Consider the following 13,658-nt stretch of genomic DNA (forward strand, 5'->3'; position numbering starts at 1 on the left):
GCAGGTCAGGTCCAGCTCCATGCTCCTCTAGCTGTGTAAGCTTGGGAAAGCCACTTAACTTCTCTAAGACTCAGTTTCCCCTTCTGCACATTGCGGATAATAATAGCTCTTCCTTGGCTCACAGCATCATCAGAAGTCAGTGAGAAAATGCAGGGCTCTGCATGGAAAAAAACTTTCAACTAACGTCAGCCATTATGAGGGTGACGACACAGAGCAATGTACATGTCATAAGGCCTCTTTCACATCATTTGTACTGAAGGATTGCACATTAGTCCAGAGGTTAAGGGCACGGGCTCTGGAACCAGACGTTCTGGTCATGGCCCAGCTCTGACGGTAACCTTGGGCAAGTCATCTGGCAACTCTGGGTCTCAGTGTACTCATCTGTAAAGTGGGGATTACAATGGTAGACACATCACAAGGCCGTGAGGATCAATACTTGTGAAGGACTTAAAACAGCTCCTGGCCCGGACTGAGCACTCTCATTATATTTATTTATTTATTTATTTATTTATTTATTTATTTATTTATTTAATTAGTTTCAGGTGCACAAGACAAAGCAAAACTTAGACGTTTATCATTTATATCCCTCACATTGTGTGAACCCCCCTCCCCCTATCCACTATCCCTCTGACCTCGCACAGCTATTACATTTCCACAGTCTCTATTCCTAATGCTGTACTCGGCTTCCTGTAACAATATACATACAAATATATAAATATACATACATATATATATTTATATAAAATTATAGTTGTCATTCAGTATTGTTCAGCTTCAGGTGCACTGTGCAGAGATCAGGCATCTACACATCCCTGAGGTGGTCTCCCAAATGGGACACATGTCCATCGGATACCCTACAACATCTTTACATTATTGATTACGTTCCCCAAATTAATTTTCAAAACCCCGTGGTCATCTTGTGGTTACTGACTATTTTCTAATCCCCTCACCTTCCCCTTATCCCCCCCTGCCCCTCTAGCAACCCTCAGTTTTTCCTCTATGTCTCCAAAACTGTTTCTGATTAGTTCATACACTTATTCTTTTCTTTAGATTTCGCATATAAGTGAGATCATGTGGTATTTGTATTTCTCTGTCTGACTTATTTCACTTAACATAATGTTCGCTACGTCCATCCATGTTGTTGCAAATGGTAAGATTTCTTTCTTCTTTATGGCTGTGTAATACTCCATTGTATAAATGTACCCCAGTTTCTTAATCCAGTCGTCTATCGATGGGCATTTCAGTTGTTTCCATGTCTTGGCTATTGTGTATAGGAGCACTCTCATTATTAAGTGAGGGGGAAGCTGCGTGATAGAATGGCAGGAACACAGACATCAGCAAGCGTTGTAACAAGCTGAACCGACCGTCTCATCTGAAAGTGGTCCCAGTAACAGTAGCTCATGTAATTAACTCCTAGGGTTGTTTTGGGGACTAAAAGCGGGCCCAAGTCCAGGCCCTCTCTACAGATGTCACCGTGGAGTCCACACCCCTTGTATAGCTGTCTGGGCAGACGCCTGTCCCGTCTCACCCAGCCCCTCCCACCCTGGGGAGGTGGCCCCCACCCCAGCCGAATTCCGGGCCCTCGCCTCACTGTCTGCTCTTCCATCCCCAGACGTTTAATGAGTTTGAGATCGAACAGCACCAGGAATGTGCCTACGACCACCTGGAAGTGTATGATGGGCCCGACAGCCTGGCCCCCATCCTTGGCCGTTTCTGTGGCAGCAAGAAACCTGACCCCGTGGTGGCTTCAGGCAGCAGCCTGTTTCTCAGGTTTTACTCTGATGCCTCGGTGCAGAGGAAAGGCTTCCAGGTGGCGCACAGCACAGGTACGTGGGCTGGATGCCCGGCCTTGTTGACTGGAGATCGGTAGGTGATAAAGTCCGCAAAAGGACTGCCTGTTATTCTGACTGGGGTGGAGGGAGGTATGTGACAACATATGCCTCCTAAAGCAGTAGGGGGAAGGGGTGTTTTCTTGTAATGTCCTTAATTTACAACAGTTAAAGTGGGCAACGCTTATGTGTTGGTGACACATTTTTTCCCTCCATTCCTTCCTTGCGCCTATCCTCCCTTTTAAAAAATTTATCTATAATTTTACTCATCTGTGAAATCCAAAACTCTGGGAACTGAGTGGTGGAGAGCAGCCCTTTCTAAGGCCCAGTTCTGGAATATGAAAAATGTTTTTGTTCCTCATTATTTTTCCTCCACTTAAAATGTAAATAGTTTATTTGGTCCTTTGGAGGAAAATGTATATACATATAACTGATATATCTGCTTTGTTAAATAGAAGAATGTCAGTAAGAAAACTGTCTGTTCCTTAAGCTACTAAAATATTACCACCTGGGACTAGAACCCACTCTTTGATTCTTGCATTAGATGGTGGCCCTTTGGCAAAGCAGTGGCTTCTCCACGGCCCACTCAGAGTCTGAGATCGTGATGAGGGGTGTCATGCAGGGAGTCACGCGAGGTCTCTGCTCCCGCTCCCCACATAAGAACGCAGGACATGGTGAGGCCAAAAAGGAACACCCACGGAGCCATAGATGGGGGAGTCATACCACTGTAGTCTCACTCGTGGCTGGGTTGGAGACACAGGAAGCAGGAGCCACACGATCCACAGCCTACCGTCCACTACTCTGCAATCCACAACTTGCACTCCTCTATGCTAACTGCAGTCCGCGCTGGCCAGCCACCATCTTCTTGCTAGCCCCCATTTGCTGCTAGCGTAGCCACGGCAGTTATATTAGTGGCCAGTGGCTCACTGGTTACAGCTGACGGCCAACTAGCCACAGCTGATGGCCATCCAATCACAGTTGATGGTCATTTACTACCTGAGCCAGCACCTTTCCACATGAGTCCGAGAGCCTGGAAACTGGACTCCTGGCTCTGTCCCCACAAGGGGGCCCTGTGAGGTTTTCTGATCCCTTTAACAGCCTCTTTACCCATTTGTTTTTCAGAGCCAGAAAATGGGAATCAGGTAAAACAAAGTGACAGCCAGCACCCTTAGGAGGTTTAGTGGTCCTTGCCTAGCAGAAAACACTTCATTGTCTACCGAACCCTCTCAGCTCGTTAGGGCGTTCTAGCTTCCCAGAGAGAAGTTTAAAAGCCACTGACTAGTGACTTCACTCTCTTGTCCCTACAGACGGTGCGTAGGTGCTTGAGGTGGCTCAGGGTCCCAGCAGGAAATGGGGGTATGCTCAGATAGAGTCGTTATTTGAGGAGAATTTAGTAAGGGACTGTTTACAAAGGGGTGGGCAGGGTATGAGGACACCACAAGAGGCAGTGTCGCTAGCCACCAGAACTAGGACTGCAGGGCTGTTACGACCCCCAGGCCTGGATGAGGGAGCCATTCCTGGAGCCTGGAGACAGAAGGGGGGCAAGCCAAGGGCTCCCAGACAGGAGCTGTGACCTTCAGCTGAAGGACACAGTCTTGGCAACCAGGCAGGGAAGAAGCCTAGGACCAAATACCCTGACTTCTCTCTCCTCCCTCCTCTGATCTGCTGATGCTCCCCATGGCTGACTCCAACCGGAAGGCAGAGGGCAAGCAGGCCCAGCCATGTCGACCTGGAGGTCAGCCTCGTAGGGCACAGAGCAGTGGGGAAGAACAGAGAGGGGATCTGGCAGGATGGATAGAACCCATCCAGCCAGGCTCTGTGCCCATTTCATTGCTATCTGCACATGAGGCATTTGACATTTCCTAAAGACCACTCAGACCTGGAAGGAATTCCAAGCCGGAGAACACGTGGGGCTAAGACTGGCAGTCGGACAGGCCTGGGGCCAACTGGGCCTGAGTGTTACAGGACAGTGCAGAAGCCACACACGGCGAGCTCTGGGCTTCTCAGGGTCATGGAGCACATTGAGGACAGACAGTGGAGGAATTTGCCTCCAAAATTTCTGGTGCTTTCTAATCTCTGAGCACTCTCATTTATCCATTTATATGCTGTGGTCTCTAGTGGCCTAGACACAAGATAGTGTGGGACCCAGGACAATCAGAGTTACGGTCCTAGTAAAAACACCCAGAAGTCAAGACTACGGAATACAAAGTGTAAGGCACAACTCACCTGTGACACAGGGGTCTCAAGGCAGCTTGCAGTCAGCACTCTGAAATGCCTTAGCAAGTCGTCTCAGGAGATTTCTAGGTTTCAGAGTTTACTCGCAGTTCTGATGTGCTTTTGGTGCCCTCCGTTGGCAAAAATTGAAAATTACAGTAAGTCTGTCAGGCTGGTGCGAACCCTTCTCAGATGCTCCTAGCACTTCCAGGGAATTAAGAGGTAGTACAGATCTAGACAGCCAATTCTTTTTCCAGGAGTATGCTGAGGTATTCCCAGAGGCCTTACATGGCCCAACATAGGAAAATAGGACGTTGGCTGTGAAGGGCCAATTTGGATCCCTCCCCTGTGAGCCCTGAAACTCAGAGGCATGGATGGGCCTCTGTGTACTCCTCTGTAAAATGGGATGATGAGACTTGCCTGGCCTCTCCCACAGAGCACACGCAGGTTTTGTAGAGAAAGCTGGCTTGCATGGAGGGTGTGAAGAGAGAAGTCCTAGACTGGGACGTAGGGGGTAGGGGGCGGCTCATGGGTTCTCCGTGCCTGGAGAGCAGCATGGTTCTCTCTCCCCTCCAGAGTGCGGAGGCAGACTGAAGGCTGAAGTGCAGACCAAAGAGCTCTATTCCCATGCCCAGTTTGGGGACAACAACTACCCAAGTCAGGCCCGCTGTGACTGGGTGATTGTGGCGGAGGACGGCTACGGCGTGGAGTTGATATTCCGGACCTTTGAGGTCGAGGAGGAGGCCGACTGTGGCTACGACTACATGGAAGCTTACGATGGCTACGACAGCACGGCGCCCAGGCTCGGCCGCTTCTGTGGCTCGGGGGTGAGTCCCAGGGACCCTGGGCCCAGGACAGAGCATGGTGATTCAGAGTAGGAATTGTGGAGTCAGACACACCTGGTTTTGAGTTCTAGCCACTTATTAGCACGAAGCAGGGGGCCTGTTTTGCTAGAGCAAAGTGGGAAACTGGGGGGAATAGTCAGGTGGTTGGGAGAACCAGAGTCCCGTTCATGAAGGCCTCTGACTGAGGTCAGCTGTGGAAGAACTTTTCCCATTAAGACTTTCTTCCTATTTTTGCGAAGAGTTCCCTCCCCTCCCCCCATCCCCATTTTTCATTTGGCCTTCAGACTTTTTAAATTATACTTTTGCATATTCCACGTAGTTACAGTTCTCTTCGCCAAGCAAAACCAAATGCCTATGAAAATCACAAATCACCAACTTATATAAACACCATAGTTATGCTCAAGATCTTTATCGTTGCTCTCCTTGTCACCTCTTTCCTGGGCTACCTCACCGAGAGAGGGCAGGCTTGTTTTGTTCACTGTTTCCCCAGCAACTGTCATACAGCCTGGCATACAGTTGGTGCTCAGTGAATGTGTGTGGATCCCACTCTGGCTGCACCTTGCCGGGCACTGCCCACACCAGGCCTCTCCTTTTCCCCAGCTCCAGGGCTCATCACTCAAGCTTCTTTGCTATTGGCTGGACATACAGCCAATCATTTTGGAGGCACTAGTGCTCCTTGTGCTAATCAGAACCTCAAACTGGCATTTACATAAGTGTCTGAATGATTTCCCTTCATCTCCCCACACCCTCCCAAGAAAGAAAGGATGAAAGTTATGATAAGCAATGCAGAGCCTTCGATAGATTAACATCTTTCATACTGTAGGTCCACATGCAGAGGAAAACCTTGGAGCTTCCTGAGTGAAATGTGCAGGAAGCCCAGTTTGGTTCCACTCAAATCAGGCGGACAGTCGCCTTGGAACCGGGCTCCCATTCATGTTTTAGGTCTCCTGGGAGACACATCACAATGGTGACCCTAGAGCTGGGTGATTCATGGTACACACTATACTGTCAGAAAGACCTGAACTAGGGTCCTGCCTAGCTGTGTCCACTTGAGTCTGTTTCCTCAAGCATAAAATGGAGATAGTACCTGCCTTGTGAAGTTCTGTAAAATTTACATGCAGTAAGATCTGAAAGAGTTTAGAGCAGTACACTTGATCAATCTATGCATTTAATAAATAATAGATTCTATATGACAATGTGTCTGGGATTATCTTTGGAAAAGCAGGTCCAGGGGAGCTCTCTGGAGCAGAATTTGTGATGCTTTCCTTCAGAAAGGAGCTTGTTTCTAAGCCCTTCAGAGTCTCTGGTGCCAGGGCACCTCATGGCAGCATCAGACATCTTATGTTTTTGTGTACGTTTCTGTCTTACCCTCCTTATTTTAAACTCCAACCACAGCCAACTGGCTTCAAGTCCCCTGCTTTTTCTTTCTCCTTCCCTCAGCCATTGGAAGAAATCTACTCTGCAGGGGATTCTCTGATGATTCGGTTCCACACGGATGACACCATCAACAAGAAAGGCTTTCAGGCCCGGTACACCAGCACCAAATTCCAGGACGCCCTGCACATGAAGAAATAATGTCAACGTTTTTGAAAGAGAGGAACGGGGACGGCTTTTCTTTTTGTTTGTTTGTTTGTTTGTTTGTTTGTTTGTTTGTTTTTTTCAATAAAAATAGCACCTTGTGAATCTGCCCTAAAACAGTGTACAGTATTTTTCTCAAACAAAAACTCAAAATCTAATCTTGGAGGTATGTATTTGATGAAATTTAGCCAATGAGTTAGACAGAAGATGTTCCTTGGATTCTGGCTGCAACATTATCAACTGTGGACTTTTAAAGATTAAGGTTTGACGTCACTGATCATTCAAGTTATGCCTGTTCCGACCCATTCTCCTTCTTCCTTGCTCCTATGGGGCAAAAGACCAGGCCTGGGATAGTCATTCTTCTATTTGTGAGCGTGCTTCCGTAGGTGCCAGCAGCATGACCGTGTCCTGGAGACGCAGGCTGTCTTGTGTCTACACTGGGCAACGAGGATTAAAGCTTGGCCGTGGCTGATTTGTTACAGCTTTGGCTGGAGACTTTTGCTTCTCTCTGTCAGAGACATGTCAGTAAGGAAAGCTGAGAATATGGACCTCGGGACTAACAAAGGCATCACAGTAAGCGGTGCACACAGGTTGCTTGAGTATGAGAATCATCGTCATGGAGCCAGGAGTCCTCCAGCCTTTTCTCTGTGTCATCAGCTCTCGCTCCCGTTATCTTGTCCCCTTGTCCCTAATTACATCAGGAGGCTAAGGCGTCTGCTGTGAATTTCAGCAGAACATTTGCTGGCGAGGGTCCCCAGTTTGCCGAGAAGAACACCTCCTGGCTCCTCCTGATGTTCCATCACTCGATGACTTTGAGAAGACTCCACCTGTGCTTGGGATTCCATGGGCTTAGAAGAACCTTTCTTCCTCCCTCCAGCTGTGGAGTCACTTGCTGTGGTTGACCTCAACTCCTTGACAAACAACTCAAACTGCATTTACAAAATGTGCAAAAACCTCCTATGAGGGACCAGCTCAGGTCACTCGTGGGGTGAACACTGTTGAAAAACTGGTTAATTATAAGTTATGTAAGAATCAACACCCTGTGGAACAAGTCTACCTGTGACTGACTTCCTGTCACCGATTAGGTTAAAGAGTGTATCGGTGACTTTGCTCAGACTAACTACTATCCAATCACCAACTTGCAATCAGAATTCACCACCTGGCACTTGTTTTAGAGAAGTGTGGCGGATGTGTTTACATAACTGTAGAACCTCCAGGTAAATGTTAAACAGTGAGGTAGTTTTGAATGGCATTTCATTAAGGCATCTATGGGCATTATGAGCTAAAAGCTGTGGTATGTAGCTTTAAAAGAGTATTTATGTTGGAATAATTTTAAATAATGTTTACATAACCGTAAGTCCTGTTTGGTTGGTACTGAACACAGGATAGAGCACGAGTATTTTCAGTGAGCGCCTAGATAGCTCCCAAGCATCAGAATTCCTTTGGGATGAATCAGCATTATTTTAAACAAAGTATTTGCAAAAGGTTAAAGTTTATATTTTTTAAAGATCTGAATATGTCCCCCCCAGAGGACTATGTCTGATTAAAATGAATGCTGGGAGTAAAATAAAAAAAAAAAAGAATACAAAGAAAGGTAGAAAAAAATGCATGGAAATATTTTTTTCCTTAAAACAAAAAAATCAAAGTATTATTATTAATAATATATGTCTGTATATATGTATGTATGTAAAGAATTGGCTGGCAGGGCCTTAATCAACGCAGTGTGATAAATGCCGACCCACTAACCATAGCTTTACTGAGCAGGCCCTCCTGAGCCGGCCCTGCGTTTCCTGTGTCCCCTTTCACCAAGCTCTCTCTTGACCCTGTGTGGAGGTTCAGCCTACATTTTCATATCATGACATATGCCCCAGGGAATCTTTGATTCAGCATATGGAGCAGCTTGTCTGGTGGTTCAGGCCTCACCTGCCTGTTAGGGTGGATTCCATTTTTCTGATTTTTTGTATTTTCTGGGGTTTGATTTTGTTGCATCTTAGTTGTCCGAGTTGAAACTGAAATCAGGATACCGATTAGGGTAAAGAATGCATCGGTGACTTTGCTCACCGATAAGCTGTTAAGGGTCTTTCCCCAAAGACGTGAAAGCTCTGTAGTTTCAACCTGTAGAAGTCTAAGTAAGATTGACGAATTCCCTGGATAAGTGGGAGGGACTCAGAAACAGTTAGCTTTGCTTCAGTATATGCCACCCTTGTGAAACAATGGTACTTATTTTTATCTCTTTAGTATGAGTATTTTCAGAAACACACAACTTCAATTATCAACCTATGGCCAATTTGAAACAATGGGACTCTTATGAAAACCTTTATTTAGGCCTTCTGGGAATGACGTAGTCGCAGAAAAGACAAGCTCCGATTCAACTGGGACTGGCCAGACGGCTGCCCTGGAAGTTCACATTTACGATACGTGATTTATGCACGAAGCAGGTTCTGCAAGGGACCACCTGGTTGGCTTCACGAAAGTAAAGTCTGTTCAGCAGAGAGACCCAGGCCCTCTGCCTTGGCTTTTCCAAAGCTCAGTGACCTTCCTGCACACGTCTCTGGATGCAGATGAAGGCACCAGGGGACACTGCTCCATGCTGCTTTGTCCTCTAATGGAGTGCTGGGCCTTAGGGGTGTCACAGAGCTCCAAGACTACCTTCAGTTCAGAGAATTAGCTTGAGGATCTCATGAAATATTTGGGGTTGGGTCTTCAGCCTGCTCCACTTCTAGTGTAACCTGGTCTAGTAGAAGCTAGAACCTGGACCCCAGGGCAGGGTATACCGTGTTTCCCCGAAAATAAGACCTAACTGGAAAAGAATCCCTAGCATGATTTTTCAGGGTGACATCCCCTGAACATAAAAGTCCTAATGTGTCTTTTGGAGCAAAAATTAACATAAGACCTGGTCTTTATTTTGGGGGAAACACGGTAAGTCTGGAATTAACTTTAGACTGTGGAAATTCTCCAAACAGAGAAAATGAGGCTATGCCTTGGTTCACTGTATTTTCTTCTAAAGTTAAGTCTCAGCCTGTTTAAATCACATGTAACATCTTGTTAACTATCAAATTCACACTGGGATTTGCCATTGATCTGGTCCCTCTGATAAGTCCCAAGTAGCTCATGGTATTGTCACTGTTCAGTTTGTGAACAAATCCTCCCTTGGCTCCAGCAGATGGTTTTTAAGTTTCATTTGTAGACTGAACTTCTGAAAAATAACCCCAGATGCCTAAAGATTTCTTAAAAAAAAAAAAAAAGAAAGAAAGAAAAACTGTTCAGAGTGTTATCTAGAAATATACTGTATTTTCAATTTTCTGTAATTTTACATCTCATGAAGTGTTGTCCGTTTCAAAGAGAAAGTGGAGAGGAGCTAACATATGTCTCTGTCTAGAAAGAATTGTTTCATTAAAGAATGTGAATTGATTGATGTGTCCTGGGTTTGTATTACCAGTTCAGATAAGATGGTTCCTCTTGATGATGATTTTTGCCCAATACCACAAGAACTTGGGGAAGACAGAAAAAGGGGGACCTTCTCTATGGCCCCCTGCTCTCTGGTGAGTACCTGGTGCTTGTTCCAGAACACAGTTCCCAATTGGACCTAGAAGGTCATGAGCAAAAGCTAAAGGTAGCTTCAGAGTTGCCTCCTTTCTTGGACCTGAACAGGCTGGAAATCTGACAACGTAAGTGTTGTTGAGATATTTGCTCCGGCAGTTTTGCTAGATGTGGTAGACATCTTCTGCTGGCCCCTCTCTCCACTTGTTTTCACCTGGTTTTGTGCCTGAGGACCACATCTGACACAGAAAACTGAAGGTCATGGTTCCTATAAGGTTGCCCTCTCTCTCTCTCTCTCTGGGCTCTTGCAGCTACTCCTTCCATTCGTCCCTTCGGGCCTAGGGGTGGTAATGACACTCTGCTGGCCTAACCCTGGGGTACTGCATTATCCCCCGAAGGGACCTTTACAGTCTTTTTGATAAGCCCTCTTTAAATACAGCAAATTGAGTATATCACTCATTTCCCATCGGGAACCTGACTGATACGGGGTCATTTCTAACACAAGACAGAGACTCCCTCTCATCGAGGATAGTCTTTTTAGGTTGATCAGATGAAGAGACTATTGGGTATGTTTGGAGTTTTATGGGTCATATCAAGGAAGGATCATAGGGAACCATGGTTTTAAAAACACTGCGTCTTAATACAACACTAGCTAACCCATGGAAATGTTTTGTGCTATAGACTGTCAAGGTTTTATGACTTTCTGCCTTTTGCAGTCACCAATACCTAAAGGATGAGCCCCAATGGTACAGGGATATGACTGCTTGATGTACAGTCAGGATAAGGTAGCTTGTGCTGCAACAGAAACAACCCCCGAATGTCAGGGGCTTTACATAAGAAGACTTATCTCTTGTTCATATTACATGTTCATTTCTGGTATCTGGAAGCTCTGTCCCGTCTTCCTCAGTCAGGACTGGGCTGGGCTGGGCTGGTGGAGCAGCTACTAGTATCTACACAGTACTGCTGATTCCTATGGCAGAGGAAAAGAGAGTATGACAAATCACACACTGCCTCTTACAATGCCATCGAGTGACATATCACTTCTATTCCCACGTCATTGGCCAAATCTGCTCATATGGCTACTCTTCAGGTGAAGAACGAGGTGAGCTAGAAACATCCGGTGGACCCCACTGACGAGTCTCTCATGTGACATTCGTCGATTGGGAAATGACCAGAATCCTTCTGTTAGTGTTAACATTTTACTTCATCACTACTTCCTTACTGACATTTTAGATAAAATATTTTCAAAAATCAGGAGAAGGCCACCTATCATTTAGAATGGACCTGCTTTGTAAACTGACCGGTTGTTGCCTGGTAAGCCATCAGTGTGACTAGGCTTGTACAAATTTAAATGGTGGCAAAATACATATGATCAGAGAATCTTAGAGTTGGTGTCCCTGACCTCTCACCCACTATGGGTATTCCTTCTGCAACTTCTAAAGAGATAATTCTCAGGCCTAATACTTCTGGAGGAGGAGAGCCCATCACTTCACCCATTCCCTCTTTTTTGTGCCAAGTTTCTTTTTGCAGAACCTCCTTTTCTCATGTTGGAGGGACCCGCACTGGGCAGACCATCAGCCAGATGGCAGGTCCTCCTTGGGCACATGACACAAGCCACACCAATTAGATCCTTTTCCTGGAACTGGAGTCTTGCTCGTGGGACAAAAGGGCTGAGAGATTTGGGAGCTCATTTTCCCTGGGAGGATTTTCTGAGAGGAGTGTCCAGGAGTCCCTGTGGGGCCTCAGGAGCAGCCTAGCTCTGCCTCCCCAGAGCCTGGTTCCTGGGTCCTCTATTCCTTCTGTGAGCTCCGCTACATCCAACCTATAAATCCCCTTCTTCTTAAATCAATCAGAGTCCATTCTGAGGCTTGTGACCAGGGAACCATGACTGACCCAGACATTTAGGCCAGGGCACCACTGACGAGCCATCTTAGCAATTCTTCTAAAGGAATAACGTGCCTATCAGAGGAAGAGGGGAGTTGGTGACCAGTGGATGCATAGCAAACAAAAAGTGTCAAAAAGGACCGCACTGGCCTGCCCATCTGCAGATAGCCATAGGAGACAGGGGCCATGCACTGGAGTTCCTTAGTCTAGTTATTTGGTCCAGGGGTGATTCTACACCAGCAAGCAAAGTTGGAAGCATAATTTGTACCAGATGGTGCTGATTTAAATAGTCTGGTCCTTTTCAATTGTATTATCCCACTTTATAGTTTGGGACCAAGGCTGGAAGGAGTTACTTCACTTGCCTAAGATCACACAGCTTCCAGAACGGCAACTAAGACTTTAAACACAGGTCTCTCTGAACTATGTCTCCATGACATACGGATGCCAGTAGATTCGGTTTAGGCATCGCCGAGGAATCTTGGGAACTGGAACCCTGTGAGGCAGAGACCACGTTGGTCTTGTTCAGACAGTATCCCAGTGCCTGGACCCCACACCCCAAATCAGTTTTCCAGTGTTACCTGACTAAACAAATGGTGCCTCTATTTCCTGATAGTAAAGCCCCGAACCCAGGAGTCGGCTTCGTTCTGCTCTTTCCCTCATCTTCTCTCCCCTCCCCTGCCCCACAGGTTTTCCATCATCAAGTGTCACTGCCTCTGCTGCCTGCACAATAAGTCACACACCCACTCACTGCTCTTCATTCTCGCTGCCCCATCCTAGGTCAGCCACCATCATCACTCACTTGGATTCTACTAAACAGTCTCTGGGTAGACACTCTTGTCCTCTATAAACCAGGATCCATAGAGAAGCCAGGTGAATTTTGGCTTCAGTAATCAGTGAGATCAGGCTCCCATCTCACTTAAAATCCTTGGAAGTTTTCCCATTGCTCTACAATGGAAATCTTACTGTACCCTGCCATGCTCACATCTTAGGTCCCTAACACACTCTGTCCTTAACCCCTTCCGGGGTCACTCCCTCGTTTACGTTGCTCCTTCCAGTTCTGTGAGCGCACCACACCTGCTTCAGCTCCAGGATTATGAGTTTGCTGTTTCCTTTGCCTGTGACACTCTTCTCATCTTCCACACGCAGCTTTTTTATTTTCCCATAATAATTTTTTTATGTATATACATACATATTTATATATGTAATTACATAGTTATATACATACATAATTATATATAATTCTTACCTATTTATCCAACCTCCAGCATTATAAAAAAATTCCACATTCTTACCGTGATTTGGTATTTTTCTATCCTTTTATTTCAGCTTTTTGTTGGGTATGTAGTATATCTTTTTTCTTTTTTTTTATTAGTTTCAGGTGCACAAAACAATGTACTAGACATTTATCATTTATATCCCTCACACAGTGACAATCCCCTCCCCCATTCACTATCCCTACATGCAGCTTAAATGTCACGTACAGTCAAGTGCCTCCTGGTCATTCTGCTAACTCTTCCCCTGACCCCTTTTCTCTTCTACAATGGTTTCACCTGTTCTGATCTGTTGTCTGCCTGCCCTCCTGGAACATACACTCCCTAAGAGTTGGGGCTTCATTGGTCTTCATCACCAATGCTGAGAACAGTGCCCAGAATATTGCTCAGCAGATAAAAGGTGTCGAAAAGATTTGTTGAATGTATGAAGGAATATACTAATTTAAATGGTCAGATTTATTGGTCTTAATTCTGTTGTTTTGTTGGCATGGAACTCC

At 46.0% G+C, this 13,658-nt stretch overlaps 1 protein-coding gene across 1 annotated transcript in view; it reads left to right on the forward strand.

Annotated features, from left to right (window-relative positions):
* The window catches only part of TLL2 (tolloid like 2), a 122,232-nt gene extending 112,402 nt beyond the window's left edge, over positions 1 to 9,830 (forward strand). Inside the window, exons 19-21 of the mRNA XM_019725125.2 lie at positions 1,613 to 1,826; positions 4,620 to 4,870; positions 6,329 to 9,830. Of these exons, the coding sequence (XP_019580684.1) occupies positions 1,613 to 1,826; positions 4,620 to 4,870; positions 6,329 to 6,463 (600 nt within the window). The 3' untranslated portion in view covers positions 6,464 to 9,830. The remainder of the gene's footprint in view (positions 1 to 1,612; positions 1,827 to 4,619; positions 4,871 to 6,328) is intronic.
* The last annotated feature ends 3,828 nt before the right edge of the window (positions 9,831 to 13,658 follow it).

The sequence above is a fragment of the Rhinolophus sinicus genome, linkage group LG07 (assembly GCF_036562045.2).
Source record: "Rhinolophus sinicus isolate RSC01 linkage group LG07, ASM3656204v1, whole genome shotgun sequence".
NCBI classification, from domain to species: Eukaryota; Metazoa; Chordata; class Mammalia; order Chiroptera; family Rhinolophidae; genus Rhinolophus; species Rhinolophus sinicus.